This window comes from Pogoniulus pusillus, chromosome 34 (assembly GCF_015220805.1).
Source record: "Pogoniulus pusillus isolate bPogPus1 chromosome 34, bPogPus1.pri, whole genome shotgun sequence".
In the NCBI taxonomy this organism is placed as follows: domain Eukaryota; kingdom Metazoa; phylum Chordata; class Aves; order Piciformes; family Lybiidae; genus Pogoniulus; species Pogoniulus pusillus.
This window is the reverse complement of record NC_087297.1, coordinates 54,514-79,051: the sequence shown is the minus strand read 5'-3', so window position 1 is coordinate 79,051 and position 24,538 is coordinate 54,514. Positions and strand designations below refer to the sequence as shown.

Here is a 24,538-nt window from a genome sequence, read left to right as displayed (position 1 = left end):
CTGGTGAGTGCTGGCTGTGGAGCAAGGGGGTTTGATTCACCACTGATGGCACAGCAGAAGTGGTCAGGGCCGCATGGATGCCATAAAAAAAAACAACTCTCAAACCCACCATGGTGGCACCCATGCTTGCCCTCCTCACCCTGCCTCCTTTCCTCCCACCCATCATCTGATGCCTTCTGAGAAGATCTGGGGTTTTTTGGAGCTGTTTATGCCTTTAGACCAGAAACGGTTGCGGTGGCAGAGAACACCAATAGCAGTAACACAAATGAAAAGCAACTGCATGAGGCAGGGAAGAGGAAGAGTTTTGGTGTCAGCACTGAAAGAATGAAGATGGTTTGGAAGAATCAGAGAACAGCCTAGGTTGGAAGGGGCCTCAGGGATCATGTACTCCAACCCCCCTGCCATGGGCAGGGACACTTACAACAGGTAGCTCAAGCCTTCATCCAACCTGGCCTTGAACACCTCTGGGGAGGAGACATCCACAATCAACACCCCCAAGGCTTTTCTTTCAGGGCTGCTCTCAACCTACTCTGCACCCTGCCTGGATTTGTGCCTTGGGTTGGTCCAACCCAGCTGCAGGACCTTGCCCTGTGTCTTGTTGAACCTCATGCAGTTGGCACTGGCTCACTTCTCAAGCCTGCCAAGATCCTTCTGGGTGGATTCTGTCCCTCAGGTGAGTCCCCTACACCACATAGCTTGGTGTCATCAGCAGACTTGCTGAGGGTGCACTCAGTGCCACTGTCCTTGTCACCAACAAAGATGTTAAACAGCTCTGGACCTAGGCCAGACCCCTGAGGAGCTCCACCTGGACATGGAGTCATTGATCACAACTCTTTGACTGCAACCGAACTTCTCTTGCTAGTCCGAAAAATGTCATCTCCTGATCCCAAACTCCTGGATGCTGTGTGGCAGGTTCAGGATGGCTTTTCCAGAGCTTCTGGATGCTGTGTGGCAGGTTCAGGATGCCCCCCTCCCCATCTCAAGCATCACTTATAGAGGTGTCCTTCTGGATTGCTACAGGTGGCCTTGATTTCTTCAGGACCAGCTGGCTCTGGTTGGGTCAATGAGACTCTCTTGAGAGCAATGACCCTAAAGTTTGTCCAGTTCTGGGGTTGCTTTTGTTGTTGTATCTTTTTTTCCTCTTAGCTATCTTAGGTGTGCCAATATTGAGTCAAACAAAGCCCATGGCTCCCTGAACACTGAGGCTTCTGGAGCTCCCCTGTCCATTTGTGGTCATCTTGCTCAAGTGTGATGGTTGGTCACCTGTGAAAGCTAACAGAAGGTTGTTCTCCAGATATGGCAGTGGCTTAGTAGCAGTGCTGGGATTGTGAGCTTGAGGCAAGACTTGGTGAACTCAAAGGTCTCTTCCAGCCTGAACAGAGCTGTGGTTCCATGATTCTGAAATGACAATCAGGAGAGGGCAGTTAGTGCCAGTAACTGCATATCACTTAATATTTACTTATTTACGCTCAAGGAATCTGCAGAAGGCTGCCCTGGGAGGTGGTGGAGTCCCCATGCCTGGAGGTGTCCAAGCAGCGAGATGGAGGTGCACCCTCAGCAGGTTTGCAGATGGCCCCAAGCCGAGGGGTGCTAGAGAGAAAGCAGAGTGACAGGATGGCATCCAGAAACCACCTGGGCAGGCAGGAGAGCTGGGCCCAGGTGAAGCTTGTGAGGTTCCAGGAGAGCAAGGGCAGGGTGCTGCGTGTGGGCAAGAGGAAGCCTGCCTGTGCCTGCGGGCTGGGGGCGGAGGCGATAAAGAGCAGCCCTGGGGGTGCTGGGGAGAAGCTGAGTGCGAGCAGATGGTGTGAGCTTGCAGGCCAGAAGAAGTGTGTCAGAGGTCTGTAGGTGTCTGCAGCGGTGTGCAAGCATCTGTAGAAGTCTGCCCAGGTATGTAGCTGTCTGCAGGGGTCTTCTAAAATGTCTGGAGGCTTTTCTGAGTCTGCAGAGGTGTCTGGGGGTCTGGATGACTCTCTGGAAGTCTATGGGGTTCTCTAGGTGTCTGTGGAGGTGGTTAGGGGTCTTCAGAGGTGTCTGTGGTGCTGTAGGTATGTCTCAAAAGTCTGTAAAGGTCTTGAGGTGTCTGTAGAGGTCTTTAGGGGTCTCCAGGGTTCTCTAGCTAGAAGTCTGTCGAGGTCTTTGTGGGTCTCTAGGGGCCTCTTAAAGATCTGTAGGGGTCTGTTGGGGTCTTGAGGCATCTGTGGGCATCTGCTAGAGATCTGTAGGTCTCTAAGCAGCTTTGAAAGGTGTGGAGGGCAATGTCGGGGTCTGCAGGGGTCCCTAGAGGTCTCTAGGAGACTGGAGGGGTCTGTAGATTTCTGGAAGGTTCTGTAGGGGTCTGCAAGTGTCTGTAGGATTCAGTAGGTGTGTGGAGGTCTGCAGGTGTCTGCAGGCATCTTTTAAAGGTCTGAAGTGGTCTCTAGAGCTCTGTCAGGCGTCTCTTAAGTGTCTACAGGAATCTGTTAGCCTGGAGTGGCCTGTAGGGTTCTGTAGAGGTGCAGAGGAGTCTGTGGGTGTGTGTAGACACCTTTGAAAGGTGTGAAGTTGTCTGCAGAGGTCTGTAGACATCTGTAGATGTCTGTAGGGTACTGGAGGGGTCTGCAGGCACCTATTAAATGTCTGGAGGGGTCTGTAGAGCTCTGTCAAGGTCTGTAGATTTTTTTCAGGGTTCTGTAGAGTCTCTACAAAACTTTTAAAGGTGTGGAGGGGTCTGAAGGTGCCTGTTGAGCTTTGTCAATGTCTGTGGTGGTGTGTAGGTGACTGTGGGTGTGTGCAGAGGTGTGAAGGGGTCTGTAGCTATTTGTCAGGGTCTGAAAGAGTCTGCAGAGGTCTGTAGAGTTGAGTAGATGTTTGGAGGTTTCTGTGTGGGTCTGTAGGTGCCTGCAGGCATCATTTAAGGCTCTGGAGGGGTCTGTAGATGTGTGCAGGGGTCTGTTAAATATCTGGAGGAGTCTGAAGAGGTCTGGGGAGCTCTGTAGGGGTCTGTATGTGTTTGCAGGCATCTGTAGGGATCCGTAGATGCCTGTAGGGATTTGCAGGGGTCTGTTAGTTGTCAGTAGAGGTCTGCCTGGGTCTGGAGGTGCCTTTTAATGGATCTGTGGAGGTCTGGAGGGTTCTGTGGAGTTCTGCAGTGGTCTGTTAAAGGTGTGGAGGGGTCTGTAGGTGTTTGCATTCACTTAAGGAGTTCTTTGGCTCCAGGGCACTTTTGTCTAATGTCTCTAAACTGTGACCGTAGCAAATGAGATAGAGGTGCACTGGCAGCATGTTTGCAGGTGGCCCCAACCTGAGTGGTGCTATAGAGAACTCAGAGGGACAGGATGGCATCCAGAAAACACCTGGTCAGGCAGGAGAGCTGGGCCCAGGTGAAGCTGCTAATGTTCAACAAGAGCAAGTGGAGAGTGCTGCAGCTGGGTGGGAGCAAGCCTGCCTGTCACTGCAGGCTGGGGGTGGAGGTGATAAAAAGCAGTCCTGAGAAGGCCTTAGGGGTGCTTGGAAGAAGCTGAGTCTGAGCAGACTGTGTGAGCTTGCAGGCCAGAAGGAGTCTGTCAGAGGTGTGTAGGTGTTTGCAGGCTTCTACAGAGGCATATGCAAGTGTGTGTAGAAGTCTGTGCATGTCTGTGTGTGTCTGTAGGGGCCTGTTAGAGGTCTATAGGCTTCTATAGAGGCTTGTAGATGTCAGTGTGGGTCTAGAGGGGTCAGTAGTTAGATTTTAGGGGTTTGCAGGGATCTCCAGATATCTGTAGGCATTTGTAGGTGTTGTGAAAGGTCTTTGAGTGTCTGTAGGCATCTGTTCAGGTGTTTACAGGTGTGTAGAGTTGTGTAGATGTCTGCAGGGGTCTCTTAAAGGCCTGTAAAAGGGTCTAGGGTCATGTTTGGGCATTACAGGGTCATCTAAAGAGGTATGAAATGAGGTTTTGGGGACATCAAAAGAGTTATTGTGGGCATCTAAATTGGTCTGGGGTCCTCTGGGGGCTCCTGAGGGGTGTCTATATTTGGTGGCCACAAGGCAGCAGGCATCCACAGGTCGGTGCCTCACTTTATGTTCTGTGACTCTTGGCCAATCAGGAAGCACAGGGGATGGGAGTTCCAACATGAAATGGGTTAAAGGATGAGGCTTCCTGTGAAATGCCTTTGGGTTTTACTTTAAACTGTCTCACTTATTTTTTTTTTCTTGTTGATCCCTGCTCCCCTCCACCTGCTTTTTAAGAGATCTTATTTGCTTTACCCAAAATCAAGTTGGAGAGATGTGTGGAGCCTCAGCCACAGACCCTGACTGTTGGGGGGATGCTTTCATGGCAGAAAGCGGAGCTGTTGGAAACCCAGTTCCTCCTTGCAAGTGGTTAAGAATTGGATTCCCCTGGGAAAATGGGGACAGAGACATCTCTCTGGTGAGTTGCTGTGAAGTGCCAGCCTTGGGGAGTGATCTCTGACCACCTTGAACTTCTTATTTGGAGGAAAGAATTTATTCTGTAGGCTTGTTACTTCCTGCTCTGTTAGCCCCTTTTGTGGAAAGAAGGAGAGGAGTTGGATTAAAAGCCCTTCTGGACAGTTCTGCTGTTCAGGAAGTGTTTTGTATTTCTGTATTAGTTTTATTACTTGTTGATGATTGTCTGTATTTGTAAATATCTGTATACATGCTTGTGTATTTGTGCCACACTGTAAATACAGCTTAATTCCTTAACTTCCAGCTGCCTGAGTTGGCCTGGTGAATTCATGGGGGGAAGGGCAGGAAACTCCCAAATGACCACATCTGTACTTAATGTAAGTTCCTTTCTGCTTTCCAGCTGGAGAGCTGTTATTGCTGATTTGCAGCAGTCTCTTAAAGGGCAGGGGTGGGTCGAGGTCTTAAATCCTTGCTATAAATAGCATTTATGGGTTTAGAAACCTCCTCACAATTACATATTAGATTGTGGGAATTTTTTTTGTTAAAATTGAAAGTATTTATCATATATATTACATCTTTTTTTGTTGAATTTTGTGGCTGTTCTTTTCTCTTGAACAGAGAATGAAGATTATGGAGGGAAAAGTGAGGTGACTTCAGAGCAGAGAAGTGATGTTGCAGAGGAAAAAGCTGAGCAGGTCTATTGGGAAGAAAACAAACTCTGGAGGAAAAATCTGAGGTAAACAAGAGGACACAAATGACATTTTCTATTCAAAAAAGTGAACAAGTCTCTAGGGGATAAAAATGAAGATTGTAGGAGGAAAAAGCTGAGGTGATTAGGTGGGACAGAGCCGACATTGTGAATGGAAAAACATAATGTAATCCATAGGGGAGAAAAGGAGCATTTTTGAAGGAAACCAGGCCCTATGCCTCTGAAACCCTGGGGCCAGACATACCCACAGTGATTACAGGGCAGTTCCCTCCTTGAACCTCCTGCCAGGTGATGCAACACAGAGCCCTACTTACAGGGTGGCTGCTCTCACATCAGCACTCCCAAAAACAACTACAAAGCACCAGCCCCTAGGCTCCTGTACACAGGGGTTGTCGCAGCTTTTGTCCTTTGTCCACCCATGGAGGACTTCGGTGTCCCAAGGGCTCTCTGAGCCCCACACAGTCTGGCGGGGCCAAGTCTGACCCTCTTCTCTCCTGCTCTGGGGTAAGGATGGCTGTCCCAAGAGTGGCTGCCCAGAGCTTGCTCCCTCTCCTGGGAAGAGGTGTGTGTACGGGGCCCCCCCTTGCCTCTGTGTGTGCGTGAGCGTGCTTGTCGTTGAGGTTGCTGTGAAAAGTGCTGCAGCTTAGCTTAGGCTTCCCAGGAGGGAAAGAGGGGCTCTGGGCAGTAACAGGGGAGTCTCCTTGGAGTCCCCGAGCGGAGTGGGAGCTCAGCGTGCCCCTCCTTGTCCTCTAGGGATGCAGGGAAGGCCCTGTAGTTGAGGGCCTGGGTCTCTGCCTCCATGGCAGCCTGTCCAATTGTCAATGTGGCAGCTCAACAGCCCTGTACTTGGGGCATGTGTGATGAGTTGTGGAGCCCTCTGTTTCCCTCTGTTCCCCTCTGTCCTTGTGTGTCCCCAGGAACAGCCCGAGGTCCCTGTAAGCAGGGCCTAGGAGGCCGTTTTAGTCAGGAAATGGGCACGAGACTTCATGGGCCCTTATTGGGCTGAGGTGGCTCCCTGGGCTCCGGAAGAAGTCGTGGGGTGCTGCAGCCAGGAGGGCTGGCCTGTAAGGGGGGGGTGGGCCAGATCCCATGGCTCCGTAGGAGTTTTTGAGAGTGCCGAGGCGAGAGAGGCCACCCTGTAAGTAGGGCTGCGTGTCGCGGTGCCCGGCAGGAGGTTGGAGGGAACCCGTCTGTAATCAGGGTGGGGCTAGGATGTAAAGGTGTTTCTGCTTGAAAGGAAAGCAGCTAGGAGAAAGTTTCTTTTGCCAGTGTGTGACGCAGCTGGAAAGCTGCAGAATGGTGCAGGGGATTCCAGGCTAGGCCATTCCTGACTAGGTCTGTAAGCAGAAGGAGTGCTTTTTCTAACCGGCATTTGTATAGTTCCTCAATGGGGCTAGAATCCTCATCCTGGTTGGGTGGTCTGTAACAGACTCCAACCAGGATGTCAGATTTGTTAGTCCTCCCTCTGATTTTTACCCACAAGCTCTCAACCCCTTCATCCCTCGCCTCAAGCTCAGTGGCAAGGAGTCACTCCCTAATATACAGGGCCACTCCTCCTCCTCCCTTGCCTATCTCTCCTGAAGAGGCTGTATCCCCCCAGTATAGCACTCCAACCATGCCTGTCATCCCACCAAGTGTCTGAAATGGCAACTATCTCATAGTCACCCTGGTGGACCAGGACTTGCAGTTCCTCCTGCTTGTTACCCAAGCTGCGTGCATTGGTGTAGATGCACTTCAGCTGGGCTCTGGGTTCCTCAATTGTCCCTAGATTCACAGTATCACAGTATCACAGTATCACCAAGGTTGGAAGAGACCTCACAGATCATCAAGTCCAACCCTTTACCACAGTGCCCAAGGCTAGACCATGGCACCAAGTGCCACATCCAACCTTGCCTTGAACTGCCCCAGGGACGGCGACTCCACCACCTCCCCGGGCAGCCCATTCCAGTGTCCAATGACTCTCTCAGGGAAGAACTTTCTCCTCACCTCCAGCCTAAATCTCCCCTGGCACAGCCTGAGGCTGTGTCCTCTCGTTCTGGAGCTGGCCACCTGAGAGAAGAGAGCAACCTCCCCCTGGCCACAACCACCCTTCAGGTAGTTGTAGACAGCAATAAGGTCACCCCTGAGCCTCCTCTTCTCCAGGCTAAACAACCCCAGCTCCCTCAGCCTCTCCTCGTAGGGCTGTGCTCAAGGCCTCTCCCCAGCCTCGTCGCCCTTCTCTGGACACACTCAAGCATCTCAATGTCCTTCCTAAACTGGGGGGCCCAGAACTGAACACAGTACTCAAGGTGTGGTCTAACCAGTGCAGAGTACAGGGGCAGAATGACCTCCCTGCTCCTGCTGACCACACCATTCCTGATGCAGGCCAGGATGCCACTGGCTCTCTTGGCCACCTGGGCACACTGCTGGCTCATGTTCAGGTGGGTATCAATCAGTACCCCCAGATCCCTCTCTGTCTGGCTGCTCTCCAGCCACTCCGACCCCAGCCTGTATCTCTGCATGGGGTTGTTGTGGCCAAAGTGCAGCACCCTGCACTTCGAGCTATTGAATGCCATCCCATTGGCCTCTGCCCATCTGTCCAGGCACTCTCTCCTTCTCACAGAGACTAATTGCCTCACCCACCCCCTTCAGACCTAGTTTAAAGCCTGCCTAATGAGCCCTGCCAACTCCAGTGCCAGGCCTCTCCTGCCCCTATTAGATAACTGCGCCCCAGTCTAGTCTGGGTGATTTCTGAAGTGTGGAGGGGCAGGGAACACCCAAACCATCCCAGACATTAACATCACTGACATGATAGTAACATTGCCAACTGCAGGAGGTTCAGCAAGTCAAAGGGCAAGGTCCTGCAGCTGAGTAGGGCCAACCCCAGGCACAAGTCCAGACTGGGTGCAGAGTGGGTTTGGAGCAGCTCTGAAGAAAGAAGCTTGTGAGCGTTAAGTGCTGAGAAGCTCAGCATGAGCCAGCAGTGCTCTCCTGCAGCCCAGAAGGCAGCTGTGGGCTGGGCTGCAGCAAGAGGAGTGTGGCCAGCAGGGTGAGAGGAGATTCTGTCCCTTTGCTCTGCTGGTGCCACACCTCCAATACTGCATCCAGTTCTGGTGTCCCCACCATAAGAAGGACACAGAGCTGCTGGAGAGAGTCCACAAGAAGGTCACAAAGATGCTCCAAGGGCTGGAGAACCTCTGCTGTGAGGACAGGCTGAGGGAGCTGGGGGTGTTCAGCCTGAAGATGAGAAAACTCTGAGGGGACCTTAATGCTGTCTGCCAACACCTGAAGGGATCCTACAGGAAGACTGTAGAGAGACTTTTGCTAAGGGTGTCTAGAGATAGGACAAGGGGGAATGGTTTGAAGCTGAGGGACAGGAGGGTTAGACTGGATTTTAGGAATAGCTCTTCAGTATGAGGGTGGTGAGACACTGGAGCAGGCTGCCCAGGGAGGCTGTGGATTCTTCCTCCCTGGGGGTGTTCAAGGTCAGGCTGGATGAGGCCTTGAACAAATGAGTTTAGTTGAGAGGCATCCCTGACTGTGGCAAGGAGGTTGGGGTCGATGATCTCTGAGGTCCCTTCCAACCTGAGTCACTGATTCTCTGTTTCTATGAAATTAGGAGTTTGAACAATGAAAAACATTTTAGTGCTAAGACCAAAAGAGTCCCAAAAGTCTTAAAACCTTTCTCAGTGAAGGCACAGCTGGCAGCAGCCCAGTGTTAGCAGGGCAAAAGGCTGCTTTGATTAGCAGGCAAAGGGAAACTTCTCTCTGATGTAGGCTGTTAAATTCTTTGGAGATAACATTCTGAGGAGCAGCAGACAATGCTGCAGCAGTTATTGTTCACCTGCTGCACTGTCAGGGCAGAGAACACAAACCCCTTGCTCTCTGCTCAGGCAGTCAGAGGCAGTTTGAGAGATGGTTTGAAGGTGCTGTTAACCTTCAGCAAACACAAGGCCATCAGGCACACTTGAACAATTGAATGAGGAAAGTGATTTCATGCTTGCAACACTTTTCTTCTGCACTTCTTACCAGTACATTTAGCTGCTGATCTCCACACCCCATCACTGAACTCAGCACTGCACAGGCACTTGCACTGATGTCTTGGAGATGGCAGAGTGATGCATAGGTCTGCACCCAAGAGACCGGAGGTCACAGCTAGCATGGAAGCAGGGAATGGATTGGGTTAAAGGCACCTTAAAGATCATCCATTTCCAACCCCCCTGCCATGGGCAGGGAAACCTTCCACTAGATGAGGTTGGTGTCAAGGCTTCATCCATCCTGGCCTTGAAGACCTCTAGGCATCCACAGTCTCCCTGGGCAACCTGTTCCAGTGTCTCCCCACCCCCACTTGAAAGAATTTCTTCCTAATCTCCAGTCTCAATCTTCACTCTTCCAGCTCAAAGCTGTTACCTCTCACCCTGTCACTACAAGCCCCAGTTCTTCTGCAGCTCTCTTCAGCTACTGGAAGGCTTCTTTAAGGTATCCTTGGAGCCTTCTCTTCTCCAGACTGAACAGCTCCAACTCTCCCAGCCTGTCCCCACAGGGGAGGCTCTCCAGCCCTCTGATCATCTTTGTGGTCTCCTCTGGACTTGCCCCAGCAGTTCCATGTCCTTCTTGTGCTGGGGACACCAGAACAGGACACAGTGCTACAGGTGGGGTCTCACCAGAGCATCCTGTAGAAGTTTTTCTCCAGTAGAGCATTTTGATGCCATCGTGATTCCAGAGAGCTCCCTGTAGACGGCTTAAGAGAGCTGGGCAGCTCTGACTGGGATGCACATCAGCTTTTGTGCTAAGCAAAGAGAGTCATCTGCAGCCCAAGCAGAGAGCTGCAGGCAAAAAAACATCTGAAGCCCTCCACCTAGGGTGCTACCTCCATGGAATCTGTGACATAAGAGGATCCTTGTAGAGTATTAGAGAGTTGAGCTAGGAAAGCAGATAGTGTAGGTGAGAGCTGCTCTTCCAGTGGCTTAAAAGGTCAAGAGAACTGTAGAGTTCTTTGGTTTGGAAAAGACCTCTAATATGGAGTCCAACCATTAACCTCTCACCACCACAGCCCTAAACCATGCATTCAAGTGCCATGTCCACACATCTCTTGAGCCTCTCCAGGGATGGTGACTCTACCACCTCTCTGGGCAGCCTGTTTCAATGCCTGACCACTCTTGCAGCAAAGACCTTAAAGGTCTTTTCCAACCAGAACTATTCTATGGTTCTAAACTTAGAATCCATGCAGGGATGGAAGGATGGATGTGTCCTCTGCCCACCACGCCCGGTTCTTTGGTGTTAGTTAGCACACAGGCAGGAGCAGATGCTCTTGTTAAAACGTTCATGTCTCTCTTCAGTGCTGTGTGTTTTGGTTTCTGAAAGTGCTAGCAGTCATTTCAGCAGGTCATTTGTCTTCTGGTTTCAGATATTCATTCTGCTTAGATGGCACTCATCAAGTCTTTTCTGTGGTGGCACAAACTGTGTCTTCTAAAATTGCATTCTCTTATCAACCAACAACTTAGTGTTGGAACTCAGCCTGAGGTGAGGAATGAATTGAACCCAGCAGTGTTTAACTTGGTGCACAGTGCAAACTCTGCATCAAACTCATAATCATTCCATCTTTTATGTATCCTTCTGCTGTTTGTATTTACACTTCTGTTTGCTTTTGACTGAGAAATGGTCCCTGGAGTTCAATAGTTAATGTTACCTGGGATTCCAGAAAGCATACAGACATATTACTTTGTTCTTTAACCAGCAAAAGCATCTGCCAGTCACTTAGGGGCACCAATGGATTGCATAACAAGAAGGGAAGGGGAAAGCAATCTCTTGATTTGTGTTGCTCCTTAGACTTTTTATTTTAGTGGAGTAAACTGAAGCCAGGATTTGATCAATGCATTAAATGCTTTGACAGAGCTTCCTGAGTGGAACAGGTATTAATATTGTACAGCTGCTTCCACTGGCAGCCAGTTCAGGAGACAGGCTGAAATGTGACACAAACAGTTTACAGCTCTGAACAGGCCCTACAGGAGCAAGTCCCAGATTACATTGGGTTGTAAGAGACCCTCAAAGGTCTCCTTGTCCGAGCTGCCTGCAGGCAGCAGGGACACCTCCCATGAGAGCAGCTGGCCCAGGGTCACACTGAATGCCTGTTCCAGTATTTCACCACTCTCATTGTGCAGAGCTTCCTCTTCACATGCAACCTAAATCTCCCCTGCTCCAGTTTCAAACTGTTGCCCCTCATCACCACAGGCCCTTCTAAACAGTTCCTGTAGGTCCACTTCAGGAGTTGAAATGCAGCTCTAAGGCCCTGGAGCCTCCTCTTCTCCAGGCTGAACAAAAGCCCCCATTCTTTCAGTTCTTTCTGTCCCCATATGGGAGGCTCTCCAGCCCTCTGATCATCTTGGTGGCTTTCTCCAGACTCAGTCCAGCAGCTTTGTGTCTTTCTTATGTTGAGGAACTCAGAGTTGGACATCTCCCAGAACTGGAGATAGGAAGCAGGGGCAGTGCTGTTTACTGTTAGGTGGTGGTTCATTGTATGGGAAGAACATCAAAGGGAGTAAGAAGAGATGTTCTGGAGCTTTCTAAGATGTGCTATCAGCCCTCAAAGCAGTTCCCTCGAAGTCTCCTCTGCTAAACCCTCAAGCAGTCCTCATCAGAGCAGCCCTTCCTACACCACTGACTAACCATGGCAAGCTGACAGCAGCCTTTTTTTGTGGCACCTCAGTGGTTTCAATCTTGCAGCCTGTTCAGTGCTGGGCACTGCAGAGTTTGGAGTTTACCAAAAGCACTGTACTAACAAGTGATCTCTTTCCTTCATGGACACATGGTGGAGGCAACAAATCTCACTCCCTGAACCAGCTACACCCTAAACAGCTCCAGTTTGGGTGCATAAAACGGGAGATTGCTGGGCCAAAGGCCCAGTGAGCTGATGAATCACACCCTACTGAGGCAGAAACACTCCTGTCTTCTTTCAGAGGGTTGTCTCTGGTGGACCCAGAGCTGCTGACAATCTTGGAGACACTTGAGAGGTCAGAAAACACTCCCTTGGGTTTTGTGATCCAGCAATCTATCCCATGCCCTCTGATAACTGAGTGAAGGCAGGTGATAGGATGAGAGACAACAGACTGAAGCTCGAGGAGGGGAGATTCAGAGTGCAGATTAGGAACAAATTCTTTCCAGTGAGGCTGGTGAGACACTGGAAGGGGTTGCCCAGAGAGGTTCTGCATGCCCTCTCCTCGGAGGTGTTCTGGGCCAGGTTGGATGATGTCGGAGGATGGAGACTGGTGCGGCGAGAGATCGGGGCACTGAGAGTCGACTCTGTGGCTTCTGCGCAGCAGTGCGATTTATTAGGGTGATGCAGCGACCTTTATAGCCCCCAAAGGGGGTGTAGACAACTAACTTAGCCTAAGATTGGTACAAGTGGAAGGTACAGATTGGCTCCAGGTTAAGTGTAAGGCAGAGATAGGTTAGCTTACAGTAAACACCTTAAGGCTCCCACCCAGGGGGGCTGGCCAGAGTCAGCCCCCTGGGCTGTGCCCACCCCAGGGGCTGGCAGATTCCACCCCCTGACAGCTGTGCGTGGGTTGCTCATGGTTCCCAGCTCAGGCCCCTGGGAGCCTCAAGGCTCCAAGGACACTTCTCATCACAGGGTCTGATGTTTACATTTCATGCTTCACTGCAGGAGAAAGCTTCCCACAGGATGAGGCCTTGAGCAACCTGGACTAGTGGGAGATGTCCCTGCCCATGGTAGTGGGGTTGGAACTGGATGAATTTTTGAGGTACCTTCCAACCCAGATCATTCTATGGATGCACAAATCATTAAATCCAACCTTCAAATCAACACCTCCATGGCCTTTAAACCATGTCACCAAGTGCCATGTCCACATGGTTCTTGAACACTTCCTGGAGGGGATGACTCCACCACCTCCCTGGTCAGCCTGTTCCAGTGCCTGACCTCTCTTGCAGCAAAACTATTGTCAATATTGTCCTGTCCCCTGGCATACTTTCAGGCTATTTCCTCTTGTTCTGTCATCTGTAGAGAGCAACAAGGTCTCCCCTTTTGTGTCCCAAAGAAATCAGCATGCCTTTCCCTGTGAATGAAGTGAGCGTGTTCCTAAGAGCAAATATGGACTTAATACTTATTTAAGGTTAATGAAAAGAGCTTTTTAGAGGTAAGCACTGAGAAGCCAAACCAAATCCAAGCAGAGAGGCCTTAAATGATTAGGCAGGTTTGTGAAAACTGATCTGCCAACATCCCTGCAACATGAATAAACAAACCTTGTATTGATCATTTGGAGTCAGAGTGGCTCTGCACTTGGAATCCTAATGATGAGCCTAACAGGAAGGTAAATATTCCCTGCCTCTTTTTAAATCCATGGCACTGTCAGAAAACAAATCTCTCCTGAGGCTGATGTGTGTTAGCTGCCAGAGCCATTAGGAGCAGAGCTGCTCTGATCACTGCCTGCATTGCTGCGCTGGAGTAGGCAGGCATGAAGTAAAAGCTGTACCTTGTCCTCAGTCACACTGTGCTTCCTTCAGCACCTGGGCACATACTTAGACCAGCCTCTCTAGCAGACCTCAGTCTTCTGTTCCACATCTTCTAGCACACAGCTCAAAGGTGAAATAAGACTTGGGCTAAAATGAAGAACACAAGTTCCCATCTGTCTGCTTTCTGGTGAGGGATTTGGAGAGCATCACTTATGAGGAGAGGATGAGGAAGCTGGGGTTGTTTAGCTTGAAGAAAAGGGGCTAAGAGGAGCCTTCATAGCTCTCTACAGCTATATAAAAGGTGGTTGCAGTGAGGCCAGTGGTGACTTCTCCAAGGAACTAACAGCAAGATGAGCAGAAATGGCCTCAAGATGGGCCAGGTCAGGTTTAGGTTGAAGGTGAGGAAAAATTTCATTGCTGTTTGGGATGGGTTGAGAAATTCCCCCCTAAATAAACCCGAAATCAGCAGAGCAGCTCAGACAGCATGGCAATAAGATCAAATTGCATTGTGCAGCAAGCTACATTCACAAACACCTATAGAAACAAGTATTCACAATCACAGACAACTATTGACAACTTAGAAATAGCACAGAAATCAAATCCTCTCCCCTGGACAAAAGAAATCCCAAAGCGGCCAACGCCACCTTCTTCTCTCCCCTCAGAGTGCTCCCAGGCGAGATCTTGCTGGTTGTCTGTCGCTTCAGCCGGGGTCAGCGTTCAGCCACGCACGGAGCAGCAGTGGAGGAGGTGGTAGCTGGAAGGCAGAAGGAGAAGGGGACACAGACTGAGAAGCTGTTTATATATTGGCTGTTTGTACCAATCAGCAAAGCAAGGAGTGACAGAGAATTGATCATTCTTTTCCTTCTACAGCAAATGCCCTGCTCATTTACTCCACATTCAAAAGAGCATGCAGAAAGTTCCTCTCTCTTGTTTGCAGTTCAGAGCTAAGGCTCTGCTTTGGTTCTAAACCTGCTATGCTGTTAAGAGTGGTCAGGAACTGTAACAGCTTGCCCAGGAAATCCAGCAGCTCAGGCAACAGCTGCCCTGGCTTGGCAGCTCTGAGGTCCCATTGGTGGTCAGGTTTCTCCTCTAGAGAAAAAGCAAACACAAGATTGGGTCTCTTTCTCTCATCCCCACCAACGCTCACACAGACCCCTTTCTTTCTAAGGTCCAGGCTCCAGGAGTAGTCTCTTCTCTGTCAGAGAAAGCCACAACCACGGGCACCAGCTGAGGCTTCTCCAGGCTTCCTCCTCTGCTGGGCTGTTTGTGTAGCCTGCTTCAGTGGGACGAATGGAGCTTTGCTAAAGGCTGCTTCATCAGCCCTGGCAGCCTCCCACAGCCGTCAGAGCACACAGGCTGCTGCCCTCTGCTTGTCTGTGCAATGAAGGAATTCTGCTTCTCATTAAAATGGTATTTGCATGTCTGGACATAGGAAATAGACTATGACAGGTCAGCACCTCTGGCAGTCTATTTCCTACGTCCTGGCTCAAAGCTTTTGCCAGCCCTGCTCCCAGACGTCCCAGCAGGCTGGCCTCAGGCTCTACTGCCTGGCCTGCCTGGCCTGCTTGGCTGCCGCCATCAGAGGAACCAGGCAGGACACAGGTCCGGCTGCGGTCACAAATGGGTGCTGGCCAGGAGAAGAACAAGCATGGACCATTACTTCCCAACCTCAGCTCCTCCCAGCCTCAAGCCATTCCTGAGGCAGCCCCAGTGCCTCTAGGACATGCTGAGCCCAGTGGTGTCCAGGCCCAGCTGCTGCTCTGCAGGCCAGCCAGGCGCAGGTTTGCAGCACCAGGAGCAGAGCAGCAGACACAGGGCAGAGCAGCGACGGACACAGCCCTGGCTTGCAGCACGGTAGGGCTCTGAGCAGCCTGCTCCAGTGGAGGATGGGCTGCTCCCTGCAGGGCCCTTGGCCTAGACGACCTGCAGCGGTGCCTTCCCACTCAAACCACTCTGGCACTCTGCTTATTCTTCGCTTGAGCAGCATCAAGGTTGCCACCAATGTGAGCAGCCTCTGGAGGGGCCTCGAAGTTGAGCCCGGGAGAAAACCCCTTCCTACTGCAGCTTCTTCCCTTGCAGCCCTTTGCATTCTACCTCCAAAAGCTCCTTGGCAGACCATCTCCTCTGCACATCCACCTCCAGGCAGTGCTGCAGGAAGTCCAGCAGCTCAGCTGACAGCTGCCCTGGGTTCTGCAGCTCTGGGATCCCCTTGGTGGCTATCAGGTTTCCCACCTGCAGAAGAAGCAAAGACAGGACTTGGTCTCTTTCTCTCGTCCCCACCAATGTTCACACAGCCCCCTCTTTGCTTTCTAGGCAGTTTCTTCTCTGGCAGAGGGTCAGAGGTGATATTGCCAAACCAACAAAGAGCCCCATGTGCAGCCACAGGCATACCAGCATCAAAATGGCCTGGCCTTGACAGGTGACTGCTGTGGCTGACCCACTCACTATGAACTACAGCAGCAGAAGCAGATTTGACTGCCACCAAGCAAAGGTGCTCCAGTGTCCTGCTCTCCACTGGATACAAATGGTCACCAGGTCTGATCAGAGCCATGAGCAATCCTAGCCCTGTGCTGCGGAGCGAGCCATGGGCACTGCTGGCAGTTTGGGAAGACTCCCTTGCCTGGAACTAGGCTTGGGAGACTTCACTTGAAAGCTCCCCAGTTGGAGATACCTGCCCTTGGAAATCTCTCAAGACACAGCCCAAGAGAGTTCCAATCCCCAGGGCAAGTGTCCAGGCTGGCACATTTTCATCTGCCTCTGTGTCGCCTCTGCTCCGAGGGTCCTCTCCTAACGGAACGCAAGCTGCACACTGCTGCTGCTGCTGCTGTGCTCCAGTGCCATGGGCAGAAGCAGGCCTTGGGGGGACCAGTTCCAGCTGCTGTGACCAAGATCTTATCTCAGAGCAGACACAGCAGTGGCAGCTGCTTGTGTGCACCTTACCCTGCTGTACTGTTTGTGGCTGTAAGGTGGTTCTCCTTCTGCCATCTCGATGGCAGTGATCCCAAGGGACCAAATGTCCACCTTGGGACCATAAGGCTCCCTCTTAACCACCTCTGGCGCCATCCAGTGAGGGGTCCCAACGCACTCCCTCATCTTGCTCTTCTCGGAGGTGAGCTGAACACAGAGTCCAAAGTCAGCTGAGGAGAGAAACAAGCTTGTTAAAGCAGCTAGGATGATGGAGCCAGGCACCAAGCAGCTCTGGGCACCTCCTTCCTCTCCACCCTTCTCTGCTGGCTGGAGCTGCCCTCTCAGCTTGCAGCAGAGCTCAGGCCATGAGCACAGGCACCACTTTTGGGTAACTGCCAGTCAGGCAAGAGCAGCCCCACAGCAGCCCTGCAAACACTGCCCCTGCCCAGGGACACCTACCCACTTTGACGGCCCCGTCCATGCCCAGCAGGATGTTGTAGCTTTTGATGTCACGGTGGACGATGTTGTTGGAGTGCAGGAAGTCCAGGCCCTGCAGACACTGACAGAGCAAAGAGAAACACAAGGGTCAGAAGGAAGGACCTGATTCCATCAGTGCAGAAAGGAAATGGCTCTGGGGGGTTGCAGTTCTAGAGGACTTGTGAGCAGTGCCAGAAGACTGTGCTGTCAAGAGGCACAGCTGGCTGCTCCAGCACTTGCACAGCAACAACCTTCTAAAGGAAGGCACAGCAGCTTGTGCAAGAGAAATGTCCATTGCTGCAGACTCTGCCCTGAAAGCAAGGCAGCACAGCATCTGCTGCTGCAGCTCTGCTACCTCCAGCCAGCTGACAGACCCTGTTTTGCCCAGGCAGGCCAGTCCCTTCCTTCAGCATGAAGGGCATCACGTTGGGTGGGAGGCTGCATGACACAGACTGGATGGTTGGGCTCTACAGCAGACGTGAAAGAGCCTGGTGCTCTGGGAAGGCTGGGAAGAGCAAAACTGCCACGACCAAGAGAGAGCACCGTAAGAGGATAGAGGAGTGGAGCAGCTGAGAGCAAGAAGTGCAGTGCTGCTGACAGGCAGGGCACTTCAGATGTCCTTTCCTCTGCGTCTTGTAAAAGCAAAGGAGAAACAGAAGCCTCTCGAGAGGACATGGCTCATGTTCTCACCACTTGCTGCCAACGACCCTCCTGTGCACATCACCCTGCAGGTCCCTCACCTCCCTACAGATGGCTGCTGTCTGCTCTTCCTCTATCCACAGCTCCAGGACAACATCGGCCAAGGACCCTCCATCCAGGTACTCCGTCCCAATCAGCAGCTCCTCACCCGCCATGTAGCTGAGAAGAAAGCAATGGCAGAGGAGATCAGCAGCAGTGAACTCATCTGTAAACTGGCTGGCAGGATGGGAACCACCACTGACGTGGTAACACAGCTCCTCACCTGTCTAAGTAGTTGACAAGGTTTGGGCTCTTGTTGCCCTTGATGAACCTGATTTCGTTCAGGAGAACCACCTCTGCCTCTTTCTGGATGTTAATGTGCTTGATAGCCACCTGCAGTGGCATGGCAAACCAGGAAGGGGAGCAGCCTGTTGCAGCAGCTCAGAAGGAACACACAGCAAGTGCCGCTGGAGCGCCACGGCCGAGCTGTGCCAGACTGGCCTGGTATTGGCCACGGGAGCTCAGGACCTTGCTTCACAACCTCCTGCTTCTCTGCTGCCTTGGCTACTAGCTACAGGACATAAGGCCACCTACATTTGGCCTTGTAAACCTCTACAAATGCTCTTCAGATGTGCAGCCATAGATCTCTGCCAGCACTGTCTGGCCCTGCATTCTCCTCAGCTGGACCTCACTTAGCACCTCAGCCTCAGAGCAGTCCTAAAGGGCTGCACTGCAGGGAGCTGAGGAACTCGCCTGCCACGGGAGTGCCCCACTCAGCCCATGCACAGACAGCACCTAGGTTCTAGCTGGCCCCAGTGAGACCAGGATCTGCCCCTGGCACTTGCAGACCCCTTCCCAGGCACAGCTGTGTTGCTGGAAAGGGGAAGGCCCAGGAAGGTTCAGCTCCTTCAGCATGCAACAGCACAGCCCTCAGGGAGACTCCCTGAGAAGGTGAAGAGAGCAGAGGCTGGAGTTTGCCAGCTGACACTGCTCTGTGCTTCAGAGAAGCAGCATCTACAGCCAAGGTCCAGTGGTGACCTGGAAGCCCTGTGGCCAGCCAGCACCCCAGAGGAAGCTGTGCAGAGCTGCAAGCTCTGCTGGGACTCCTGACACTCACCTCCTGTCCTCTGGACATCTCAATAGCCCGATAAACTGTTCCTGACGCCCTGCAAACAGAACAGCAGCAGAGCAATGAGCAGGGCTTTGTTCTCTGGCAGGGAAAGTGAGCCCAGACAGGAGATGTCTGCAGCCTGCAGTGCTTAGAGACCTCCTATGTCCACCCAGCAGCACGCAAGGCAGCAGCCCACCAGCCTTCTGCCCTGCACAAAGACATCTCCTGCAGAACCCTTGCGTCTCTGACAGCCCCCACGTCGCAAGCTGCTCTCTCAGGCAGCTGTGCTTTGGCTTCCTTCTTGTGAGACATCCCAAAACGTTTCCTCCTAAAAAAGCAGCCAAACAGGTGCCAAACCCTGGAGGGACACCAGAACTTCTGGGTCCTGCTGCCTGCTGCAGACAGGCATTGCCAGCATCAAGTTGTCCTTGACGATGCCTTCTGACCACAGTCAGAAATTCCAAGCAGGACTGAGAGACAGCAGAGCCCAGCCCCAGTGCCTGAAGATGTCTGCAGCTTGCCCAGCTTCACCCTTCACAGCACACCACAAAAGCCCTGACCCTTGGTTTTGTCTAAGGTCCTGTGGTGGGACTTACCCTTGGCCGAGCTCCTGCAATTCTAAGTATTTATCCTCAGGGTCTTCCCTACTCACAACGTCCCCTGGAGGAATAAAACCCAAGTTCCTTGCTTAGAACTGCAACAGATGAGCTCACAGCTTTCTGCTCACCCAGAGCCAATCTCTGCTTGGGCCTTTGGCATGGGAGGGAGCTCAGCCAAACCCAGCCCAGGCACAGCTGCCCTCAGAGGCAGAAGCAACACCCACAGTGCCCTCTGGCTTCCTCTGATCACAGTCACAGCTTGCATAGGGAGCCCTGAGGTACTCTTGACACTCAGATGAGGAACATTTGGTACATGGCCTCCTGAGCCAGCCCCTCAGAGCACCGCTTGACCAGAGCTGAAGTCCACAACACTTACTCAGTTTCTCCATGATGCCCCTGCTTGTGCTTCTCTGCTGCCCTGATGGCTCGCAGAAGAATGACCAGATGGCAACCTGGGACAAGCAAATGGTCTGCCTCAGAAAGGTGGCTTGGAGAGATGCCCCACAGCTTACCTTTCAAATGCAGGCCTTTGGGAAGATGCTGACTCCCTTATCTTCACAATTCAGAGCTGTGGAGCTCTTTCTCACCCAACTTCAGGCATGGAAAGGTGCAGGGTGTGGACTAAGCTGCTCACTGAGCGCTCAGATTCTTCACCCAAGAGCTCTCCACACACAGACATGCTGCCCTGAGTAGCGCCAGCCGCAGAGCTGCACTTACCCACTGGCTGTTCTTGGGTGGCACCATCACAGGCTGAGGCTCATACTCATCTCCCCAGTTCTCAGCACCCTGGTCTTCAGCCTTGTATCCCTTCTGATCTTCAACTGTAAGATCCTTGCCTTCATCTCTGTTCTCCTCCATCTCATCCTCACAGCCATACGCGTCGTCATCTTCATCACGCTCTTTGTGGTCATCCTCACCATTAGAAGTGCATGGGGCTAACAGGGGTCCTGCTCCTGGTTGTGTGCACTGTGGACAGAAGCACGAGTGGCAGTCACTACCCTTGGGAGGTTTGGTGATCACACTCTCATGTAGTCTGCTTAGACACCGGGAAGCAATCCAGACATGCCCCTGGTCCTACAAGCCTAAGCTCTAAGGCACGCTGGGCACATAAGGCATGGGAGGACTCCAGCCCTGGAAGTCTTCATCCAAGAGCTGTCTGATCAGAAACATGCTGACCCCGAGCAGAGATGACCAAAGCCAGGACTTACTGACTGTGTCCGTTGAGGCTGGAGCACCAGCACTGCTCCAGATCCACCACTGGCTGCCTTCTCCTCAATGGCTGTCTCCTCTTCCTCAGAGAGACAGGGGCATGGCACGGGTTCTGCTCCTGTGTTCTGTGGACAGACAGAAGTGTGAGTGGCACTCACCATGCTGCTTCGTCACTTCACCTGGGTGCTTCTCACTCTGGCTAAGGACAGCTAAACCATTCCCAGCCTCACTCTGCCTTGTGTCACCAATGGAAAGCTGGTGTAGACCTCTGCAAGTCCCAGCAGGCTACTTGGGAACTGCTTTAGCACGGTGCCTCCTGAACTGGTAGCACCTCATGAAGCTCCAGGTGCCTTCACTGGTTGGGTGAGCAAACACATGGCCAAGGGCAAAGCCTCCTCACCACTGTCTGGAGTTTGGCAGAGGAGGCAAAGGCTGCTTGGTTCTTTCTTTTTCACCTGTGCTTGCCTGGTTCCACCCCAGTGCTGACCTTCCCTGCCTAGGAGCTGTTTCTTCCTCACCAGCCTGCCCTGGACCAGTCCCTAACTTAGCACAGGCTGCACTTTCTCTGTAGGGAGAGTGCAGCCTGCAGCAAAAAGGGAGACCTCATCTTCGGGCCTGGGGCTCACTGCATGGCTGCGCTGATGGCTGCTCGTCCCTGCCTGTCCTGGAACCGCTGTCACAGAGCTGCACACACACACACAGAGCCTGCTGGAGCCGGCAGAGACTCAGCGCCAGCGCCCAGCTTTGGAAGGGCAATGATGCAAGAGGCTGCTCCTCTGGCCCAAGGAGGCAAGGACACCCTAGAGCAGGGGTCCTCAAGCTACGGCCCGCGGGCCGGTAACGGCTCCCGAGGGGCCTCAGTCCAGGCTGCCGGTAGTTACCGACCCTCCCCCCGCCTCCGCCGGGGGCTGGGGGGAACCAAGCAGCCGCTCCCTGCCGCCGAATCTGCTCGCCGGCTGCACAGGCACCCGCGGGACTGGGCTGGAACCCAGCTATAGTCCAGCCCCCGACGGTACTGGGCTGGAACCGAACTGTTGTCCGGCCCCCGATGCTACTGGGCTGGAACCAAGCTATAGACCAGCCCCCGACGCTACTGGGCTGGAACCAAGCTATAGACCAGCCCCCGATGGTACTGGGCTGGAACCCAGCTATAGACCAGCCCCCGACGCTACTGGGCTGGAACCAAGCTATAGACCAGCCCCCGACGCTACTGGGCTGGAACCCAGCTATAGACCAGCCCCCGAGCCGACAGTCTCTGAGGGGCAGTGAGCGGCCCCCTGTTTAAAGCGCCTGAGGAGCCCTGTCCCAGTCATTCTCCGCCCAAGCTCCCAGCCTGCTCCACCGCTCTTCAACTCCCTGGCAGCAGAAGGGGACTTGCACACTCACCGAAGGACAGGCTTCTCCAAACGCACCGACGAGCTGATCTGCAGTGGGCAAGCAAAAAGGAACCAGAGGCTACCAGAAACCTGCCTGGGCTGCAGAACCCCTCACAACAAGAGCGCCCAAAGAGGTGGCACCTTTCTTTCCCACCCTTCCTCCAGTAGCACCCATGATTTGGCACAGCCACAAAAGAGCAGGGCAAGATTCTCCCTGCTTCTTCTTTTGCCACAGTTTCTCCCAGCGATCTTTGTCCTCTTGCACCAGGAAATCCAACCAAGAGAAACTTGGTCAAAACTCGGCCACTCAAGTCACCTCCATGCACCCATTCCCTTAGCTGCTGAAAACGTGACCCCATGAAAGCTTCCCCCAGACTCTCCTTGGCCATGGCAGCTCTGTTCTGAACTAGCCCAGGAAGAGCTCCTCAGGTGGGGAGCAGCCCACAACTGCTTGGAGTTTGGCAGCTCCTCGCCAAAGCCCTCACGTGTGAAGTGCCAGCTCAGGCAGTCAGAGCTTCTCTTGCCGCAAAGCAGGGCAAGCTGCTGGCCCTCAAAAGAAGGGCACTGTTACAGAACTCTGGAGGCAGCAGCAGCACCTTTAGGAGGACTCTGAGAAGCCCTCCCCATTTGCACTGTGGAAGCTGTCCTGGCTGAGCCAGCAAAGGAAGGAGGTGACAGACTCCAGTGCCGGTGTCTACGGTCTCTTCCTGGTGTCCTTGCTGAAGAACCATGGCAGTTCCTCAGGACAAGAAGAAGCCATCCCTGCAGAAGCCAGCTTTGCTGCTGCAGCTAGGGAGAACCTCTACTCACTTGCTACCAGCTCTGTCACTAGCCAGGGCTTGTCTAGCAGGAAGTTGAAGGCATTGGCCACATCAAACAGGAAGCCAAGGGCAGCACAGAATCTCCCTGCCATGCTGGCCACAGCGCAGGTCACTGCAGACTGTGCAGCTAAGGGACGAGGCATCACTCAGCAGCACCTTCCAGCCAGACCGAGAGTCGCAGGCTGCTCCGGGTGCTGCGGGCAGTGTTTGCCTGGGGCTCCACGGCAACAGCCCAACTGCCCCCATGGGCCCGCCAGGTGGCGCTGCGACCGCACACGCAGCCACCGCACTGCCTCCGCAGCCGCGGCGCGCACCTCCTGCGGGACAGTTTCCTCCAGCCCCAAGCATTCCTGTGCCTGGAGAATCCTGGGGTTGTTCCGCTTGGAAAAGCCCTCTAAGGCCACTGACTCCAGCCTTCGATGCAACACCACCGTGGCCATGTCGGGAGGATGGAGCCAGGCTCTGCCCAGTGATGTCCAATGAGAGGACAAGGGGCAGTAAGTGCAAGCTGCAGCAGAGGAGATTCCACATCAACATGAGGAGAAACTTCTTTGCTGTGGGGGTGCTGGAGCCCTGGACCAGGCTGCCCAGAGAGACCGCGGAGTCTCCTTCACTGCAGGCTTTCGAGACCCATCTGGCTGCATTCCTGCGTGCCCTGCACTGGGCAATCCTGCTCTGGTAGAGGGGGCTGGACTAAAATCTTTGGAGGCCACTTCCAACCCCTAACCCTCTGTGACACTGGGAATTCATGAGGGTTATGCTGACAGAAAGTTGATGCGCAAGGGATGAGGAGAACAAACCCATTAGCACTAGGACATGCTTGGAGCAGCTCTACAGGATGGGACATGGGAATCCTGTTCAGCAAGCTGGACACAAGCCAGCATGAATGGCAGCTGCACTGCACTGGGTCCTGAAATGTTCGTAAACCTCTGACTTTTCTGTTTCCAGAGAGTAAAACCTTGCTTCTTCCTACCGTAAGAGGCATGAACAGTTGTTCTGGGTGTCCTAGTTCAAGCTGTGACCAGCTAGAGAGGGCAGCTCATGGTGCCTTTTCTTCAGTAGACACCACCTTGGGTCATAAACTGCCTGAAGACCCAGGATTAGGGGAGCTGATGCATATGCAGGTATTAAAGCATCTGTTACAGGGCAGGGGAGCAGAGAATCAGGGAACGAGAGGGGCTGGAAGGGACCTCCACTGATCATGCAGGCCAACACCCCTGCCAAAGCAGGATCACCCAGGGTAGGTCACACAGGAATGCATCCAGATCTGTCCTGAATGTCTTCAGAGAAGGAGACTCCACAACCTCTCTGGGCAGCCTGCTCCAGGGCTCCAGTACCATCACACCATGGAAGTGTCTCCTCATGTTGAGCCTGAGCCTCCTGTGTTCCCATTTGTATCCACTGCCCCTTGTCCTATCACAGGACACCACTGAAACGAGCCTGGCCCCTGCTTCTTGACACCCACCCTTCCGATAGTTCTAAACAGCAACAAGGCCTCCTCTCAGCCTTCTCCTTTCCAGGCTAAGCAGCCCCAGGACTCTCAGCATTTCCTCATCACACAGACGTTCCAGTCCCTTCAACATCCTCGTAACCTCACCTGGACACTCTGCAGTGGTTTCCTGTCCCTCTTAAACTGGGGAGTTCAGAACTGGACACAATGCTGCTGACCATGCATCCTTAGATACAGTCCAGGCTGCTATTTGCCTTCTGGGCTGCAGGTGCCCATTGCTGACTCATGTCCTGCTTCTCACCCACCAGCACCCTGCTTTTCAGTGGTGGAAGAGTGCCCTCTGGTGCAGCTCTGGAGAAAGATCTCACCTGC

The 24,538-nt window shown here is 53.0% G+C and overlaps 1 protein-coding gene and 1 long non-coding RNA gene across 3 annotated transcripts; one reads left to right on the top strand and one right to left on the bottom strand.

The window, feature by feature from the left end:
* Positions 1–1,759: 1,759 nt before the first annotated feature.
* On the top strand, positions 1,760–5,796 carry LOC135189869 (uncharacterized). Of its 2 annotated transcripts, XR_010308340.1 has the most exons (4): positions 1,760–1,887; positions 4,205–4,385; positions 4,686–4,758; positions 5,000–5,796. It is a non-coding gene; the product is annotated as an uncharacterized LOC135189869 (long non-coding RNA). The 2 variants fall into 2 exon arrangements; XR_010308341.1 differs by lacking the exon at positions 4,686–4,758 and having other exon boundaries at positions 1,774–1,887.
* Positions 5,797–14,129: 8,333 nt separating this feature from the next.
* Positions 14,130–20,168, bottom strand: LOC135189810 (serine/threonine-protein kinase PAK 3-like). The gene is made up of 10 exons (XM_064170535.1): positions 20,028–20,168; positions 19,687–19,762; positions 19,308–19,371; positions 18,718–18,766; positions 17,884–17,993; positions 17,663–17,780; positions 16,905–17,004; positions 16,479–16,675; positions 15,633–15,770; positions 14,130–14,292 (listed from the first exon to the last, which is right to left on the bottom strand). The coding sequence occupies exons 1-10, from the start codon at positions 20,166–20,168 to the stop codon at positions 14,239–14,241; spliced, it is 1,047 nt and encodes a 348-aa protein (XP_064026605.1). The 3' UTR covers positions 14,130–14,238.
* Positions 20,169–24,538: the final 4,370 nt, after the last annotated feature.

Excerpts from the sequence above, each read along its gene's own strand:
- LOC135189810 (XM_064170535.1), bottom strand. The coding sequence starts at position 20,168 with ATGGAGGAGAACAGAGATGAAGGCAAGGATCTTACAGTTGAAGATCAG. Across the intron at positions 19,372-19,686 it reads GGGCATCATGGAGAAACTGA|GGGACGTTGTGAGTAGGGAA; the intron begins GTAAGTGTTGTG and ends TTATTCCTCCAG. Across the intron at positions 15,771-16,478 it reads GCCACAAACAGTACAGCAGG|GTGGGAAACCTGATAGCCAC; the intron begins GTAAGGTGCACA and ends CTTCTTCTGCAG.